The following is a 20205-nucleotide window of genomic DNA, read 5'->3' on the forward strand; positions in this document are numbered from 1 at the left end:
ACCTACATTCCCACTGGAGGTGAGTACTGGAGACAAGTTTAGGGTCTGTATATGTAGGGCTACAGGTTACAGTTACAGGTGGGAGAGATCTACGTCAGGGTGTACAACGAACAACCTACATTTCCGCTGGAGGTGAGTACTGGAGACAAGATTGGGGTCTGTAGGGCTACAGGTTACAGTTACAGGTGGGAGAGATCTACGTCAGGATGTACAACGAACAACCCACATTCCCACTGGAGGTGAGTACTGGAGACAAGATTGGGGTCTGTAGGGCTACAGGTGGGAGAGATCTACGTCAGGGTGTACAACGAACAACCCACATTCCCACTGGAGGTGAGTACTGGAGACAAGTTTTGGGTCTGTAGGGCTACAGGTGGGAGAGATCTACGTCAGGGTGTACAACGAACAACCTACATTCCCACTGGAGGTGAGTACTGGAGACAAGTTTAGGCTCTGTAGGGCTACAGGTGGGAGAGATCTAGGTCAGGGTGTACAACGAACAACCCACATTCCCACTGGAGGTGAGTACTAGAGGCAAGTTTGGGCTCTGTAGGGCTACAGGTGGGAGAGATCTACGTCAGGATGTACAACGAACAACCCACATTCCCACTGGAGGTGAGTACTGGAGACAAGTTTTGGGTCTGTAGGGCTACAGGTTACAGTTACAGGAGGGAGAGATCTACGTCAGGGTGTACAACGAACAACCCACATTCCCACTGGAGGTGAGTACTGGAGACAAGTTTTGGGTCTGTAGGGCTACAGGTTACAGTTACAGGTGAAAGAGATCTACGTCAGGGTGTACAACGAACAACCCACATTCCCACTGGAGGTGAGTACTAGAGGCAAGTTTGGGCTCTGTAGGGCTACAGGTGGGAGAGATCTACGTCAGGGTGTACAACGAACAACCCACATTCCCACTGGAGGTGAGTTGGGGAAGTAATCTTGGGGTCTGTAAGTCTATAGGTTATGTACACAGTCAGGATTGGGGTTCATGGGTTTTGTATGTTTGTTCAAACTGTTGTAGTGCCAAATGGCACATAAGGCAGCAAGTTGTTTTTGTTATTTCAGTAACGGTACATTTTTAAACCAGGTTTTGCAATATATTAACCCTTCTCTTTAAACGTGCTCAAAGTACCTAATGGACGTTTTGAAAAGGGCTTGGGGAGCAAGCTTGAACTACATACAGCTTCTAGGTATAGCTAGGTATGTATGTATGTATGTATAGCTGGAGGTTATAGCTACAGTGAGGGTTGGACTCAAGTTTCGTTGTGGACTTTTGTTGAGTATCCATGAATAGTTTCATCTGGTTGGTAAAATCTAAGATATTGGAATTTTAATGAATACACAAGTTCTGACAACTTTATGTAAGAAAAATACTATGTATGCTAGCTGATGGACTTAACATAGTATCTGATTATCCAATGGATATCGCCATTCAGTATTACTCACCTTTCAGCACCAAGGACAAGTATGGTTGTTCCAAAAACTCATTTAAGGCTTCTTAGAGTCAAACTCATTGTTCTTAATATTCTTTTTTGTCTTTCAGGATGCTAAAGGCTTCACAAGGAAGTTGATTGACTTCTTAGGTTCCCAAGCAGAGGTGAGACCCACTGTTTTGTAACTGTTGTGTGTAGGAATGACTTTAACGGTGCACACACCAATTCTTCCGCGACAGGGGTCCGAGATAGTGCGCGACAAAAATGTGACGAAAGGGTCTCGAGGGTCCGTGTTTGAGATCAAATTTCTCATAATCTGCTGCAAAGTGGCATTTAATACTGGCATGGCTAAAAAGCGTAAGAAATGATGTGTTTTTGGTGCAAATTGGTTTTGGGCCCGAGTGTCACTTCCTTGTATTTCTACGCATTGGAAGTGATTCGCCCGTTGTCCCAGATTCCCCGTCTATATGCGGTCTGTGAGCCGTGTTGCTATGCCTCGTGCGTCGGGTTATTGTAAAAATCTCAGTGTTACGATTTTCTTTATTTTTTGCTTGATTAATCTTAGATGTATTCTCTTTCCGACAATATTAGTCATTTTCATGACTAAAATATAGGTGATAGGTTTATTTCCACATCAAAATTCCCCTTTTTTTGCATACTTTTTAACGTGAAAAAAACTTTTCTCCCCCCAAAATTATGACAAGTAGAGAGAGTGAAGAAACTGAAAACCGGCTGTTCTTAATTAAAGCTGGAGTGATACCCTTCATTCCCATATACGGCTATTCTGCTTTAGATTTATTTTCTTGAAGAGACGGCCTCTCGACTTGAGGGTGCGCAGCCTCGATTTGAGACCCCAAATAAACTGGGGTGTGCACCGTTAATAATACTTAGACTCAGGGACTCCCGTGTAGTCCGACACAAGAGGTAGTCAGGTGGGCCCAGCAGGAATGAGGCAGGCTGAGCATAGAAATCGTTAACAGCTTAAGTCATAAGTCATAGTGACTGTGTGTTTTATGCTAATGACCAATGTTAATTAATGGGCCAAGATTATGTTATATTGTGCCTTAGTATGTTCTTTATGCCAGTGTCATATGGAATGATGAACACTACAAACTAGAAGTAGTGTGTGAAGAAAGGCTGTCTGTACAACCTTTCTTAGCCATAAAAAACAAATCAGTAATGTTCTATGGATAGTACAACTACATTGAGATACCTAAGTGTGTTCTTTATGCTGTGTGTTGAGTTGACAATAATATTATGTTTTTGTTTTGATCTACCTTGTCTAGTACCTGCATTCCCTGCTGGCACTGTCCCAGGGTACGATGGACACCACGAAGGAGAGTAACAAGCAGCGGCTGCGGGATGTGGAGATGGCGCTGGAGGCCCTCAGGAACGTGATCAGGAACAACCCAGGTCAGGGAAGGGGACTTTAGCTTGCCAGATATTTAGCAAATGTGTGATTTTCAGCTTGCTATCTTCTCCAAATAAGTTTATGAATACATGACACTGTATCTGTTTATATATAGCCACTATAACCGCCCTTTGACGTAACACACCAGATTTTGTATCTGTATCCGATTCTATAGCTGTTATAACCACCCTCCGGCGTAACACACCAACTTCTGTATCTGTATCTATATAGCTGGTATAACCGCCCTTCGACGTAACACATCAGCTTCTGTATCTGTATCTATATAGCTGGTATGGCCGCCCTTCGACGTAACACACCAGCTTCTGTATCTGTATCTATATAGCCGGTATAACCGCCCTTCGACGTAACACACCAGCTTCTGTATCTGTATCTATATAGTCGGTATAACCGCTTTTTTTTTTCTTAAAATAAATGCTCTCCCCCATCCAAAATATTTAAATGACTTGAATAAAAATATGAAATAGATACTAAAAGACAATCATAGCTAGCTCAATGGACAGCAGTTGCCTGCTATTGCATGATATTTACCTTAAGTTTATTTTCAGCAAAAATGATGGATCTTGACATCTTAGATTTTAGTAGAATGCCATTCTGTTTATTTTGTAGGTGAAATACAAGGTTGTTTTCATTGTATACCCTTTACCCCTCAGAAGAAACTGTCCAGCCTTCTCTCTGCTTCCTAACACAATAACCATCAAACAAAGTGTGTTTGATATTTGGCATACAGTGGAATATGACACTTAAAAACAGGCTTTGAATTTTATTCTTGTTGACACCTATGTCTATCTTCCAACAGGCACTGAAGTTGTGTGCCTGGGGCACTTCCGACTACTGTTTGCCCTGCTGCGTCTCCATGGCGCAGGGAAGCTGCAGCAGCTGGCGCTGGAGGTCGTGAACTCTGTAACAACCAATCAGGACTGTGTTAACGACATCGCCGACGCCTCAGTGTTGCCATACCTGCTCCTGGTCATCCAATCCTTGCCTACCAGTAAGTAAACAAGTCAGATTTGTTCTCTAATGTTTGCAGTAGGTCACCTGCATTTTAGATCATGGAAAAGCTGCATTTAGATCTTGGAAAAGCTGCATTTAGATCTTGGAAAAGCTGCATTTAGATCTTGGAAAAGCTGCGTTTAGATCTTGGAAAAGCTGCATTTAGATCTTGGAAAACCTGCGTTTAGATCTTGGAAAAGCTGCATTTTAGATCTTGGAAAAGCTGCATTTAGATCTTGGAAAACCTGCATTTAGATCTTGGAAAACCTGCATTTAGATCTTGGAAAAGCTGCATTTAGATCTTGGAAAACCTGCGTTTAGATCTTGGAAAAGCTGCATTTAGATCTTGGAAAAGCTGCATTTAGATCTTGGAAAACCTGCATTTGTTATAGATCTTGGAAAAGCTGCATTTAGATCTTGGAAAAGCTGCATTTAGATCTTGGAAAGCCTGCATTTGTTATAGATCTTGGAAAACCTGCGTTTAGATCTTGGAAAAGCTGCATTTAGATCTTGGAAAACCTGCATGTAGATCTTGGAAAACCTGCATGTAGATCTTGGAAAACCTGCATTTAGATCTTGGAGAACCTGCATTTAGATATTGGAAAACCTGCATTTAGATCTTGGAAAACCTGCATTTAGATATTGGAAAACCTGCATTTAGATCTTGGAAAACCTGCATTTAGATCTTGGAAAACCTGCATTTAGATCTTGGAAAACAATGTTTTCTATTACTGCCCTGAAAAAATGTGGGATCAGTAGGTTTCCCTTTATCAATTTCTTGATTTTGGCCAAAGTGATCCAACAAAAACTGTTTAACATTCAATTTGAAACTGAAATTCATTAGAACAGAGGGATACTTCTAGATTCTACCAGTGGCATTTCCAAGTATAAAGAGATCATTTCAAAGCCATTTAGAAATGAGCCCTGATGACAAATGAATACAGTAGTCAATGCCTTGAGCTCTTCCTGTTGTTTTATCATTGTTTTCTTCAAGGAAATTCAAATGATGAATTCTATTACCTTGCTCCCCAGGCAGAAGTACAGTACTGGAGAGTCTACACGCTCTGTTGTCTAGCACCAAGATTGTGAAGGAGGCCTTAGCAAGGGGTGAGTTGGTACAACTTTATAGTTTTTTTCCTTTAAAGGCCCTTATTGTAGGACTGAAACATTCAGATTATTTGAAATATATCACTTTCCCACTCTAAAAAGAATAGCACTTTCTTTTGTGGTTCAAATAGTGCTTTAATTTATCTGCAGATTTCCATTTAATAGAAGTAATTAATATGACCCTAAATGAAGTAGAGTACACTGATATATATATTTCAGCCAAAAGTTTTGTCGAAATGTTAAGCTTTTCATCCCAACGCTTGAGAAGAGACGTATTGTAAGAACCCACCACACTTTCAATGAGAGGACTCAATGTAACACCCTCCAGTTTAATTTGCGAATTCCATTATTATTTGGGAGTGACCTCCCAGATCTCAGCAACCGTACACCCAGATGGGCTGATATCGTAAGCTGTAAGTATAAATTATGTAAGAAATACGTAGCAGCCAATAACAACCCCCTGGGGATTAATCTAAATTGGCAGAACTGTACCTAATTATGCATAATTATGCATAACTTTTGAGGGTTATGCATAATTATGCATAAGTTTCCAATGGTTATGCATAATTATGCATAAGGTTCCAAGAGTTACGCATAATTATTCATAAGGTTCCAAGGGTTATGCATAACTATGCTTGTTCAAAGGGTTATGCATAAGGGTTCTGATGATTATGCATAATTCTTGGAACCGGAGGGTGTTATGTACACTTTGGAGTACGTACATGTAACTCATCTTTATTGACAAACCCAAAACACAGAAATAGTGCGTAACATTAACAATAGCTGCTTGTACCTGTGTAAACATTCTGCCACCCCTACAGCAGAAGTGGTACCTCCCAAGCATACATGCCATGTTTACCAGTCATGTGATCCAGATTCTAACCCAGATCCCTCTGTCCCCAGGAGCGCTGATCTACCTTCTGGATCTCTTCTGTAACTCCACCAACCCCGGGATCCGGGGGCAGACAGCCGAGCTCTTCTCCAAGATGATCGCAGACAAACTGGTGGGACCCAAAATCCGCATCATCCTCAGCAAGTTTTTACCAGGCATCTTCATGGACGCCATGAGGGACAGCCCTGAGGCAGCTGTGCACATGTTTGAAGGTAAAACAGGCACTGAAATATTGCTGGTATAGGCAGCTTTGGAACAGATCTTGTGGTGGAATCAGGCACTTTTATAGTCATGGTCAAGGTCAATACTAGAATATCTAAGACATATAAAGCTAAGATCTATAGAAAAATATGATGTTATGTACAAAGTTTTGGTATGTATCAATATAAAATCAATTTTATGTTCAATATGCGAATATATTCCAGACCATGTGATAACTTGGGCACTGTCTGAGAATGACATATCATAGAGAGAATGGACAATTTTTCTCAATCTTTATCTCGTTTCATATCTGCCTTATTCTATTTATTGTAGGAACACATGAGAATCCAGAACTGATCTGGAATGACGATGCCAGGGAAAAGGTGTCCAGCGTGGTCAAAAAGATGAAAGATACGTAAGTACTAACTTAAAAAGATTTGTGGTCAGAAAATGCACCAAGGACAGGGATGGTAGTATTGTTATTCTGATTACCATTCAGCGCCAAGGACAGGGATGGTAGTGTTAGTCTGATTGCCATTCAGCACCAGGGACAGGGATGGTAGTGTTAGTCTGAATGCCATTCAGCACCAGGGACAGGGATGGTAGTGTTAGTCTGAATGACATCCAGCACCAGGGACAGGGATGGTAGTGTTAGTCTGAATGCCATTCAGCACCAGGGACAGGGATGGCAATGTTAGTCTGAATGACATCCAGCACCAGGGACAGGGATGGTAGTGTTAGTCTGATTGCCATTCAGCACCAGGGACAGGGATGGTAGTGTTAGTCTGAATGACATCCAGCACCAGGGACAGGGATGGTAGTGTTAGTCTGAATGCCATTCCGCACCAAGGACAGCGATGGTAGTGTTAGTCTGAATGCCATTTAGCACCAAGGACAGGGATGGTAGTGTTAGTCTGAATGCCATTTAGCACCAGGTACAGGGGTGGCATGCAGTGTCAGTATGAGTGTGATTTAGCATATAGACAATGAAAATTATGCCAATAACTATCTTCGTATTCCTTCATTCTTGTTCCAATTTTTTTTTTTAATCTTGTAAAAGAATAGAGCCCGAGTTGTCCTTTTTGCATAATTCTCCCAATGCCAGTATACATGGATTCCCAAAATGAAACAAGTTCACTCTTCATATCATTTTCTAGAATATCTTCTGTCCTTTTCCAGACACTATGCAGCCCAAAAGGAGAACATAGACGCTGGCTGGAAGCTCCCAGAAGACTTTGCTGTGGTGTACACAGACGTGGAGGGAGAGCTGACTGTGGGAGGGGTGTTCCTCAGACTCTTCATCTCCCAGCCTGGCTGGGTCCTGCGTAAACCTAAGGAGTTCCAGGTCTCACTCACCGAGAGGTGGATCGAACTCACCAGTAAAAACAACCCCGATGTAAGTGTCAATCAATCTGTCGATCAATCAATAAATCGTTGTTAAAGGGTGGATTGAACTCACCAGTAAAAACAACCCGGATGTGAGTGTCAATCAATCTATCAATAAATCAATAAATCGTTGTTAAAGGGTGGATTGAACTCACCAGTAAAAACAACCCGGATGTAAGTGTCAATCAATCTATCAATAAATCAATAAATCGTTGTTAAAGGGTGGATCGAACTCACCAGTAAAAACAACCCTGATGTGAGTGTCAATCAATCTATCAATAAATCAATAAATCGTTGTTAAAGGGTGGATTGAACTCACCAGTAAAAACAACCCGGATGTGAGTGTCAATCAATCTATCAATAAATCAATAAATCGTTGTTAAAGGGTGGATTGAACTCACCAGTAAAAACAACCCGGATGTAAGTGACAATCAATCAAACACTCAGTCAATCCATCAATCAGTTAAAAGGATCAAACTCACCAGTAAAAAAAAACGATGTGTCAGTCAATCATTCTATGTCATTGAGAGATCGAATATGTCAGCAGACACAACCTCAGGCTAATGTTTAACTGTGAAAGAGATAGGAGAGGGGGTTGGTATTAGGTCTTGACTTAGAAAAAAAACAATTATTGTGAAATTATCCTTGAATGTTAGAATTTCTATATTTACCTTTGCCAGAATGGCTAAGGTTATGTTTTAGGCTTGTGAGTCTGTGTGTGTGTCTGTGTGTGTGTGTGTTAACAGCATAACTCAAGAAGTCTTGGATGAATCCCGATAATATTTGGTAGGTGGGTAGGGTTCGGGAAAACGAAGGTCAAGTTCAATAATGGGCCTTCTGGCGGCTTGCTACGGTACTGCAGCAGAATCTCAATTTTTGATTCGTGTTGTCGTGTTCTGGACATGCTGTGGTTATGATTTTTGAGTGGTAGATAGCTCTTGGGGCAGAGAGTAAGCACTATAAGTTTAGACCCCCTAGCGGCTTGTTTGGAACTGCAGTCGCCGATTTCCTTTCAAACTTTGGACGAGAATAACTCGAGAACGTGTTGATGGATCGTCACGATTTTTAGTATGTAGATAGCCCAAGTAACAATGTACATTATGAAATACAAATTATGCAAATCAGCAACTAATTTGCATAATTAATGAGGAAAATTTATAAATCCGCTGCATTTCATGATAGGACTTTCAAACTTGTCACATATATAGATGAGAAAGAGAGAAAAATCAATCCGTATTGATTATGCAAATGACGACCTCATTTGCATAATTAATGAGAAAATATAAACGTGTTGACGGATCGTCATGATTTTTGGTATGTAGATAGCCAATGGGAAGACTTACATGATGGAATTCAAATTATGCAAATCAACAGCTAATTTGCATAATCAATGAGGAAAGTTTGTAAATCCACTGCATTCCTTTATAGGACTTTCAAACTTGTCACATTTGTAGCTGAGAAAGAAAGAAATATTTATATATATTAATTATGCAGATGATGATCACATTTGCATAATTAATGGCAAAATATGAACATGTTGACGGATCGTCATGATTTTTGGTATGTAGATATCCTAAGTAACAACTTACACAATGAGATGATAATTATATAAATTAACAATTTGCATAATTAATATAAAATAAAATGTAATGAGTAACACATTTATGTCTACAGACATCATTCTACATAACAAACCTGGTTTATTTGGCAAAGGTATGTGTTCGTGGAACTCTAGTCCGAAATTTTATAGCTTGTTCTCTAGTCCATAGCCTGTCTAAAAATGGCAAGAATTTGTATGTAACTTTAAGCTAAATTCAATCAACCAACCAACCATGCAGCCTGAAGTTTTTTCTGTCCTCTCAATTTTCTTTGAAGGAAATTGCCACCAGCATTATCTTGCTGTCAAATTCGGCAAGTAAGTTGTCTCTGTTTGGCTGAAGTTGTCTCTCGGGCTTGAGTTTAAAAATTAAATCAGCTTTGCCACAAACTTCCACTTAATTTCTGGAGATCTGCATGAAATTCAAAGCTCTAATAAATCTCTGATGATTTTTGTCTGACATGTCACAAATGATGGAAAGGGCAAAGTTTTGGCTGGTGAAATTCCATCAAAGGATAGAAGATGATGGCTAAAACCCTTCAACCAACCGACACTTAGCCTTTATGTAATATTATGATTATTTTCCTACATTACAGGGCGAGGTGCTGGAGACCCTGACCACAGCGGTGGTGTCCCTGTTCACGGCACAGCCCCAGCTGGCCGACAACGCCCCTGGCCTGGGCCACATCCCGCAGGTCTTCAAACCCATGTCCTCTCGCAACTCTGCCATCCCCAAGTCTGCACTCCTGGTCGCACATGTGCTGGCAAACAATGATGTAAGTTCTGGTTAAGTAGTGGTAAAAAATCCCTCAGGTCTTCAAACCAATGTCCTCTCGCAACTCTGCCATCCCCAAGTCTGCACTCCTGGTCGCACATGTGCTGGCAAACAATGATGTAAGTTCTGGTTAAGTAGTGATAGAAAATCCCACAGGTCTTCAAACCAATGTCCTCTCGCAACTCTGCAATCCCCAAGTCTGCACTCCTGGTCGCACATGTGCTGGCAAACAATGATGTAAGTTCTGGTTAAGTAGTGATAGAAAATCCCACAGGTCTTCAAACCCATGTCCTCTCGCAACTCTGCAATCCCCAAGTCTGCACTCCTGGTCGCACATGTGCTGGCAAACAATGATGTAAGTTCTGGTTAAGTAGTGGTAGAAAATCCCACAGGACTTCAAACCCATGTCCTCTCGCAACTCTGCAATCCCCAAGTCTGCACTCCTGGTCGCACATGTGCTGGCAAACAATGATGTAAGTTCTGATTAAGTAGTGATAGAAAATCCCACAGGACTTCAAACCAATGTCCTCTCGAAACTCTGCCATCCCCAAGTCTGCACTCCTGGTCGCACATGTGCTGGCAAACAATGATGTAAGTTCTGGTTAAGTAGTGGTAGAAAATCCCACAGGACTTCAAACCCATGTCCTCTCGCAACTCTGCAATCCCCAAGTCTGCACTCCTGGTCGCACATGTGCTGGCAAACAATGATGTAAGTTCTGGTGTTTTTAATTTTGAATTGATAGCTTTAGGTGGTCATCTACATGAACGTGTGACATGAACGTTTGGTAAACCATTCTTAGAAATGCACCTTTCATAGACTTAGAGGTTTGACTTGACGACAATTGTGATACATTTGTATATATTTAATAAGTTCTTGTTCTGAACTTTGGGATTCAAAGGCTCTGTCATTGTTAATAACTGCATGTCGATTGAGTGTGTAAAATTTGACCACAATTTCTAAGTTATTAAAGTTAACATTCATATAATTCTTCAACACTTTTTGAAATGACAGTTGCACAATCCAGTACTATTTCCCTTTAGTGATCAAGACCAGTCCTAATTTCTCCCCACAGCTCTCTACATGAATGTTATCCATGCCGTTATTGCTGCTATTTCAGATGTAGATTAACATAATGTATGATATTTACTGATCAGAAACTGATTTCTTCCCCCAGCTGTGTGTAAGGTCCATGTCCGAGACAGTGTTCACAACACATTAACTAACACATTTAGTGACCAATCGCTGATTTCTCCCCCAGCTGTGTGTAAGGTCCATCTCCCAGACGGAGTGTATCTGACCCATGATGTATGATATTTACCGATCAGTAACTGGTTTCTCCCCACAGCTGTGTGTGACGTCCATGTCACAAACGGAGTGTATCCGACCCATGATGTATGATATTTACTGATCAGTAACTGGTTTCTCCCCACAGCTGTGTGTGAAGTCCATGTCACAAACAGAGTGTATCCGACCCATGATGTATGATATTTACTGATCAGCAACTGATTTCTCCCCACAGCTGTGTGTGACGTCCATGTCACAAACGGACTGTATCCGGCCAATGATGGTGGCCATGCGGGCACGACCGGACATGATCGGTATCGCCTGCGAGACTTTCTTCAGGATGTTCGAAAAGGACCAGACAGACCTGGTTAAGCAGGTAAGCCAGTTTCTTAAGACAGTTTAGTGTCTTAAACTTCTCCTGGTTTTCTTCTGTTGTATTTTGATTTAAATTTATGAATTTTATGAAGTCCAAAATTTGTAATACATCTTTGCATTTCGGAATGAAATTCAGTCAAACCTGCTAAAGAAGACCGTGAACCTTAATATGAAAATCACACAAATCACTATGCAAAAACGAACAAACTCTCACGAATCACTTTGTCACATTACATTATGTCATTCACATCAGGTTTATATGTTTTCACATTTTGTGCGTTTTTGTGTGTATCACATAATGTTCGTACGAATCTCATAGGGTTCATGCAAATTTTATATTAAGTACTAGTTACGTATATACCAGGCTCACTCACTCACTCATGGCAGGGTATTGTCGCTCTCTCTGAGGAACCCCTCCCTTGAACTATTCCAGACTCTCGTAAGTGGTATGTGTATCGATGGCCAGGTGGTCCTTATGTATAGGTTGTTGTCGGTACAGGTTTGACTGTACATGTATATCAATGTATGGCCAGGTGGTCCTTATGTAGAGGTGGGCACTAGACAGTACAGGCTTGACTGTATGTCAAAAGTCAGCACTGGTGGTTCTTATGTAGCTAAAGGTGGTCACTTGTACAGGTTCTGCTGTTTATCAATAGCCGGGTAACCTTTATGTAGAGGTCGTCACTTGACAGATTATCAATATTCAAAATTGCTTTAATCATTCTGATATTTTTTTTTCCAGGCCATAGAGGCAGATTTGGTGCAGTACCTACTAAGGTTGCTAGATGGCGGGCTTGAACAGGTAGAGAACCCAGCAGGCACCAAGGCCCAGATAGTCAAGTCTCTGAAGGCTATGACGAGAAGTTTGGAGTATGGGGAACAGGTACAGACTGTGTTTGCTTTCTAATCAATTGTGACTGTCACAGTAGATTTTATTCCAGAAAAATTAAACTAGAGCGTTATGCATTAAGATCTTTTTTAACACATGGGATGCTAAGATTCGAGCATAGTTTTACTCAAATCTGACTGCCAATACAGAAAAATAGATCAGATTCTTAACTCTTGCACACTTTTTGTAGTATGTTTCTTTTGAAGTTTCTACAATCATTATGACAAAATATTTACACTCTTTTTACAGCAATTTCAATTCTAAGGTTTCAAGGCAACGAGCTTCAATGCAGAAGAATTATAAAGCATTTTTTTGTCCACTTTCCTGTAGATTACATACATTATATAATAAAAGAAATTACTGGCCAGGTATATTCTGGAACAGTGTAGTCCCCAAATCGATTGTCTTGAGCAGTTTAGAGTATTTCATGTTTTCTCCTGTATCTCCAGGTGCAAAGTGTCCTTGACAAGTCCACAGTCTGGACGTCTTACAGAGACCAGAAACACGACCTGTTTATCTCACAGACAGCCACGGCGGGATACCTCACAGGTGTGTACATAAAGTAGTGACAATTGTAGGGACTCCTTGTACAAAATGATCATACTAGATAACTTAAAAGTTTATATTTTAGAATATTAAACTTTGTTTTCAAACTATGTCATATTAATTGAAGTTTTCCGGATTTAGAGTGTTTTTCAGGTGATTTACAGTGTCGCCTGTTATATCCATTATCTATAAGGACAGGGTATTACAAGGGATATCAAGTGAATGGAAAGTGGTTTGAAACTGTGATATTTTTTTAAGGTATTGTAGTTTGAAACCACTGTCTGATATTGGTACAGGATTATTTTTTAACATTTCTTTAGCTCTCCACTCAATTAAACACAATGCCTGTAACTAACATCCCTTTGGAACATTTCAGAGCATACTGGCGTTTTTCCTTCTATATTTTAGCTTCTTTATTTTCTGTTACTGTAACTGTTTCAGTAACAAAAAATTGTGTAATTCTTGATTCATTAAGATTTAATGTGACTTAACTTTATTGATGTCAGCAGTCATTATTTAGAATTTCATCATAATGATACAATTTTTAGACTTTTTATCCATACACAAAATAAAGCGCTTACCAACAAGCTTTCGATCAGTCCTCTGATCCTTCAAAAGTTGTAATGACCCAAAACCAGAGGACTGATCGAAAGCTTGTTGGTAAGCGCTTTATTTTGTGTACAGATAAAAAGTCTAAAAATTGTATCATTATGTTAACTACCGTCACAGATGAACTTACATTCAAGAATTTCATCATCATAACTATTTGATCACTATAGTCTAGAGGCCAGCTAGAGCTTGTTGTCACCGCTACGATAACCTGTGACATAGCTACTCTTTTCCCACCAACAGCTAGAATTAACAAAATCATGCAATATTGAATGGATTTAGTAAACAGACATGATGGTTGGGACTGAGATTTAGACATCTGAAGAAAGGACACAAAGTGCATTTTCCTACCTTATATTATATATTGTCCTTTCTTGTGTTTGTGCTTCTTGTCACTTCTGTTGATGACACACACCTCGACCATTTCAGTTCTGTGTACTTCTCTCCCGATTTGGTTGTGTTCATATTGTTATTTAGAATCAGCTGCCTTGCATGGATGTCTTCCTTCTTCTTACATTTTGTCTACTAGAATGTTGTTGAAGTTTAAAACTCAGTGACCTTACTTAACGCAGATCTATCTTAGGTTTGTATGATGAGACTGTAACCTCTTTCATGACTTTCAGTTCTTACAGTTTCAGACTACAGTATGCATTATTTTGTGGCCATTGAAACCCTGAACCTGGAAATGAGACAAAATTTACACTAGATTAGAGGAACCTGATTTGACCCATTGTTTCCTCCACTTTTGACCTTGATATCACCTTGCACTGTTCTATTGAAGCCCAACAAGGTCATGCTCAGTCCTGTCTGTATATTATGTGAGCCACCAATGCCTAATGACCTACATGTATGTCCCTGACCTTCAACTTAGGTGGTGAGAAAGAACAAGTCACATCCTCTAAAGGTAGGGTCAGGGGCCGCAATTATGTCCTGCAATGCATGATGGGGTATATGCCATTGCATGCTGGGATACATGCATGTGCCAAGGCCTGCGCCATAGTTCATTTTTAAATGTAGGGTAAAGGTTAGGGTGCAAAGGTCAAGGTGCATGTCTTTCCAGTGGCTGTATTAGAGACTTGCATGGATTGATCGTTCATGCCTGTTAGGGGTCGTAGGTCAGCTGTAGGGTAGGGTTCAAAGGTCGTAGTGTAAACATCCAGTTATGCTCTATTACACAGGTCATGAACAAAGATATTGAACCTTGTGATATAAAAATTAACCCATTTTGTTCAGTGAATTTGTTATATTTTGTGAAATATGAATGTGGTCAGAAAATTGATGATTTAATTTCCTTTTGGTATGTGATGCAGCTAAATCATACCTTTACTAATACTTGTTTTTGTTGCAATGTATTTCTAAATGTTTCTGTGTTGCTCTTTAAAACTGAAACCCAACTGTCTCCATCTGTGGTGTGTTAACCATTCTTGGCTGTTCTGTAATTCTGTTTAGTGCTTCCTCAGCAACTTGTCTTCCTACTGTCTTATTGTGACTTTAAACATTATGCTTTGTCCACAAACTGTATAGTTATCAAACAAATTGTAATAATTATTATGATTTTTTTCTAAACCAGACCCGAACGTGTCCATTTTACAACCCAAACATAAGCTAAATTAGCAGACAGACAAAAATATTAACTTGATAAAATGTGACGTATGCATTAAGATGTACAGTAAACTGTGGTGTATATGCATGTGTATTGTGCATGTGTGTTTTGATATTGACTACTTACCTTAGATGAATTGTGCTGGAAATGCTGTGCTGCCTTCATTTATTTTCTATAATAATGTAGCAGCATGCCATCATAATTTCATAAATTATAAAATGTGCATGCAAATTTCATGGTATGACTTTGCATGATTGCTTGCATTGCTAAATGTCTATAACAAGATGTGTTATTTAACTTTTATGTCATGTATTATCATGCTAACTTTAGGGAAGATAAACATTTCATGTTAAGGAATTGCAAATAGTTCTAAAATTTTGGAAATGTAGAGTGACATCTCTTGCAGGTCTTTATTTCCTCAAGGACGATGTAACGTCCTTGATTTCCTCAAACAAGGCAAATTACAATCGGCTCAAAATATTGTGTTTACAGCTTCTTCTTTCTTAATAATAACACTATTCAAAACATTTTCAATTGCGACAGATTTCTTTTTGTGGGTAGGCATTGGCCTTTTATAAGATATGGAACAACTTTTCATTGAGTCTTGCAGATGATTCAAAGTCTCTCATCAACGTGCTATAGTTAGTACCTCTTCTTCTTGGCTATATTGTATTAGATATGAATTATCAACATTTGAATCTGTGTCTGATATTTTGTCTCTGTCCTGTAGCGGGCCCGAGTGTCGCTGGTTACCTGACGGCTGGGACCAGCGCCGCCATGCCGGACAAACCACCCCCCATGGTGCGGGATGAGGATCTCCAGGGCGAGTAACCATGGCAACAGCCTAGTAACCATGGCAACATGCTTTGTTACCATGGCAGCATGCTCTGTTACCAGGGCAATGTAGCTACGACTATGACAACGTACAAGTAGCAAATGCACTATAATGGCAACATAGACCATTAACCATGGCAAAGTACCTGTAACCATGGTTATGTTCCAGTAACCATGGTGATGTACTGGTAACCTGGCAACATAGAAGTAACCATGGCAACCCCCCTGTGTAATGACTGCAGGCAGACATGTACATTTTGAGGCTTCCCTGTGGAGGACTCAAAGAAATATTAGATTTTTCTGGCTAGTTTACTTTGAAAATGATCTTCTTATAAAGTTGTCGTTTCACATTTAGACACATTAATTTTATCTTTGTTAGGGCTTCAGTGATAACATGTACAGTGATTGAAGTTCAGAAGTGCAGATGATATCTAAAAAGGCATATACTGCTTAAACATTTATAGGCTTCATGATCAATGTATAGCAGCTTTGTTTTACAATGGAAAATAGTTTCAGCTTTTGGCTTTGGTTAAAGCATAGAGAATTGAATAATTAAAGAAATGCATTTAACATTGATCCATTGCATGATTATAGATGCATGTATGATTGACTGTAAGCAGTGCTCTGTGCCATGTACCGTTGGACTGTGTCAATAAGCAGCAATAAGCAATCAATGGCTGCTACCAGAGCCTTAAAACATGTGAGCTACAATGTTTATCTTATGTTTCAGTAGCAGAATTGCATTGAATTAGACTGATGCAAAAAAATGGCCAGTGGAAATACTCAAATTAGTTTGGATGGCTATGGTTATAATGCTATGACAGTCATAAGACATTTTCCAGTTTCTTAACACTTGTTGTTAGATTGTAGGCCTATTAGACGATAGCTTTTTTTGCTATACCACGTCACAGATATTGGACCATGCAGGTAAAAACAAGCTTTAGTCTTGCTGGAAAGTCTTGCAAGATAAACTTAACTTTTGCACATTAAATTCACTCGTTACTTTATATTAAGAACTCTCCTCAACCAGTAAAAGTACTGGATAGAAAAGAGAAAATGGCAAAGAATTTTGTCGAAAAAAATGTTTCAGGATAAAAAATTTTAGATACCTTGAATATTTGACAGACTTTTAGAGTACATTGCCGCTTTCTTTGCCAGGTTCCTGCAATACCTGTAGTGCAATGGCTGTTCTAATGGAACTTTTGGGAACAGGGAAGTAAGAAGTTTACACCCAAAACTGTACATCTGTCTCCAGCAATATTCATATCATTCAAGCTGTAGGAATACTGCTATTTGAATTTTTTTCCAATAAAATCCCAGAGTAGATCAAAAACGTATTGAAACACATGGAGACATATAGAGTGCACTGCATAAAGATAGTCAAAGAAATTTTGATAATGTTTTATTTCATAGTTCTCAGATTCTATCAGTGAGAGCAGTTGACATTTTGTACAAGGGTTTTGCCATTTTGGTAGCTTTGATTGCTTGATATTTAGTTACTGACTAGAAGAAGGAAGAGCTAGGTGAACTATATATAGCGTTATGCTAGTTCACCTTTTTCCATGCTGTGTAACCTAAAAGCAGGGTATTTAGGGATATCACATTGACTGACACAAGTTTCAAAGTACAATATTTTGAAAATGTTCCAATTTGAAAGCTTTGTACGTCGACTTGATATTTGTAAATACCCAGCTTTTAAAAACAACAGAATGATAGTTTACCGTGCAGATAAAGATGAACTAGCATAATTGCAAATTTATTAGAATTGAACAAAAGTACAGCAAAATTTTAAGGAGTCTAGAGCTCAGTGTTACCCACTCTATTGTGGAATATCAGTTACTCTTACTGTGCCTCGTGACAATATTGCAACATGTTCATTGTCAAGCTTAGAAATATCAACTACTAAATTGATTTGTGAAGCAAGCATTTAACATTGACTGAAAAACTGAAAGAGAGTACACGTGTAAGTCATACATTTCTGTTGTTGGAAATGCATAGCTATAGAGTTAAACAACATAAAGTTGAGTCAGCGTTTTTTTCTTCATTTCAAAGAAATGTCATGATTGTAGTAGTCATTTTTTGTGAAAGATGAGAATAGAAATTTGTATATTGTATATTAAAAGAAGGTATCAATGAAATTGCTTATAAGATGTGTTATTCTGATTGAATTCCATGTTATGATTTGCCAAAATTAAAACCAGATGTACAAGTTGTATTGAATGTCACAATTGTCTTGATTATAATTGCAGAAAATTAATGTTACTCAATTGTGTGAATTTCCTCTATACAACATGATACATGTAATATATTAAAGGCAATTACAATTCTTACTTTTGTTGTTGGCTACTTAACGCATTGAATGGTATATGGAATGAAACTCTTAGACATTTATAAGTGTCGGTTTTGGTCTTGACATATACACTGTTTTGTCAGCATATGCATGACATTGTGCTTATTAAACACTTTTGGTCAAGAAAATCAAACAATGGATAGTGAGTGAGTGAAATCGTTTCAAGCTAGACCACATAGTTTCAATATGATTCAAGTGTGATGGAAAACAGTATTGAGTTGAACAAAATCACAGATGGACAATGAAAAATTACCAGGTCCACATATTATTTTGTCAAGCCAAATTGAAGTCTTTTAAAGTAAGAACATGTATGTTTCAACAACCAGTTCTCATGCAAGTTAAGCTTGATTTTTTTTCTTCATTTACATGACATAATGTTTATTACAAGGAATTTAAAACAATTTGTTTTAGAGAAGTTTTCATAAGGCAAAATCTTAGGATTTCTTTTGGCGAAAGGATCGTTATAAACACTAGTTTGCACAACTTAGAAAGATAGGTAGCACTTAGAAGTTGTGCCACATGGAAAATCATAAAAAAAATTGTATGAATTTCTCGCATTTAGGAGAAAAAGCAATGAAAATGGTTTACCAACATGGTATACATATATAGAAGCTTGTTGTTTTCTTGTCTTGCGTATGCCATATCTGTCTTATGACTTCATGTGGAAATAATTTTGAAGAAATTTGATACCTTAATATCAGATGCTGATTAGTCAACATGTGACTAGTTATATGTCATTCCTTGTGAAAGATAAAATGCAAGATTGTCATGATCTTTTCTTTTATTGATAATTCATTGATTGTATCTGATTATTCACAGGTCAATTCAGCAAAAGATTACTAACTAGAAGTGACTGGATAGAAAAAGCTGTAGCATGCAAGCCGCTTAATGTCTGCAAAAGTAGTTCACGATAGATGCATAAACAAGATGTACACATAACATTGCAATGTTCTGTCTGCAGATACTGTACAAATGTGATATTTCAGCTTCTATGGATGTCAAGATACAAGAATATGATAGTTGTTCTGCATTCCTAATGGTTGGAAAGGCAGATTTTGTACAATGCACAAAGTTATCAAAATATGTTACATAAAAAAATGGGGCAAACCAAAAATGATCATGAGTGTGTGATGGATGGAAACAGGAAAAACTTAACCTGGAGAAACTGTCAATAAATCAAAAATTACCCTAAAAATAGTTTGCACCACAACTTACCTGGCAATCCTTTCTGGTCTGTTCCTATGCTAAAAAATGATTATTGTAATTAGTCACAATCTGTATTGAAGTTTGTTATATATTACATTGTTTTTGCCTTACGTTGTACGGAAATCTGTGCAGCAAAATTCTTTAATGTAAGGACTTTGGTCATACAAGAAAGTGTAAGAGATGGGTAATGATTTGATGAAGATGATTCCATGTGAGCTATTTGTAGGATTGTACAAAAATGAGGAAATAAAATGTACATTTGCAAGTCGGAAATTGCTAGCCTCCTTAGCTGGATCTTCAAGTCTTGTTTGTACTAAACAGAACAAGCTTTTCATAACAAAGTGTTCAGCACCAAAGACAGTTGTGTTAGCCTGTGTGTGGATGGTGTTCAGCACCAAGGACAGATGTGTTAGCCTGTGTGTGGATGGCGTTCAGCACCAAGGACAGATGTGTTAGCCTGTCTGTGGATGGCGTTCAGCACCAAGGACAGATGTGTTAGCCTGTGTGTGGATGGTGTTCAGCACCAAGGACATATGTGTTAGCCTGTCTGTGGATGGCGTTCAGCACCAAGGACAGATGTGTTAGCCTGTGTGTGGATGGTGTTCAGCACCAAGGACAGATGTGTTAGCCTGTGTGTGGATGGTGTTTAGCACCAAGGACAGATGTGTTAGCCTGTGTGTGGATGGTGTTCA

At 38.9% G+C, this 20205-nt stretch overlaps 1 protein-coding gene across 10 annotated transcripts in view; it reads left to right on the forward strand.

Moving 5' to 3' along the window:
• LOC118405281 (dnaJ homolog subfamily C member 13-like) overlaps window positions 1-19794 on the forward strand; it is an 87169-nt gene extending 67375 nt beyond the window's left edge. For 7 of the 10 annotated variants that reach the window (XM_035804691.1, XM_035804695.1, XM_035804694.1 and 4 more), the window contains 13 exons: window positions 1547-1600; window positions 2723-2849; window positions 3665-3856; window positions 4891-4965; window positions 5869-6069; window positions 6392-6473; window positions 7238-7454; window positions 9638-9817; window positions 11337-11477; window positions 12219-12359; window positions 12815-12914; window positions 14392-14424; window positions 15854-19794. In XM_035804691.1, the coding sequence (XP_035660584.1) occupies window positions 1547-1600; window positions 2723-2849; window positions 3665-3856; window positions 4891-4965; window positions 5869-6069; window positions 6392-6473; window positions 7238-7454; window positions 9638-9817; window positions 11337-11477; window positions 12219-12359; window positions 12815-12914; window positions 14392-14424; window positions 15854-15954 (1644 nt within the window). In that variant the 3' untranslated portion in view covers window positions 15955-19794. The remainder of the gene's footprint in view (window positions 1-1546; window positions 1601-2722; window positions 2850-3664; window positions 3857-4890; window positions 4966-5868; window positions 6070-6391; window positions 6474-7237; window positions 7455-9637; window positions 9818-11336; window positions 11478-12218; window positions 12360-12814; window positions 12915-14391; window positions 14425-15853) is intronic. The other 3 variants (XM_035804696.1, XM_035804700.1, XM_035804701.1) reach the window with 1 other exon arrangement.
• The last annotated feature ends 411 nt before the right edge of the window (window positions 19795-20205 follow it).

This window comes from Branchiostoma floridae, chromosome 18, assembly GCF_000003815.2.
Source record: "Branchiostoma floridae strain S238N-H82 chromosome 18, Bfl_VNyyK, whole genome shotgun sequence".
Lineage (NCBI taxonomy): Eukaryota > Metazoa > Chordata > Leptocardii > Amphioxiformes > Branchiostomatidae > Branchiostoma > Branchiostoma floridae.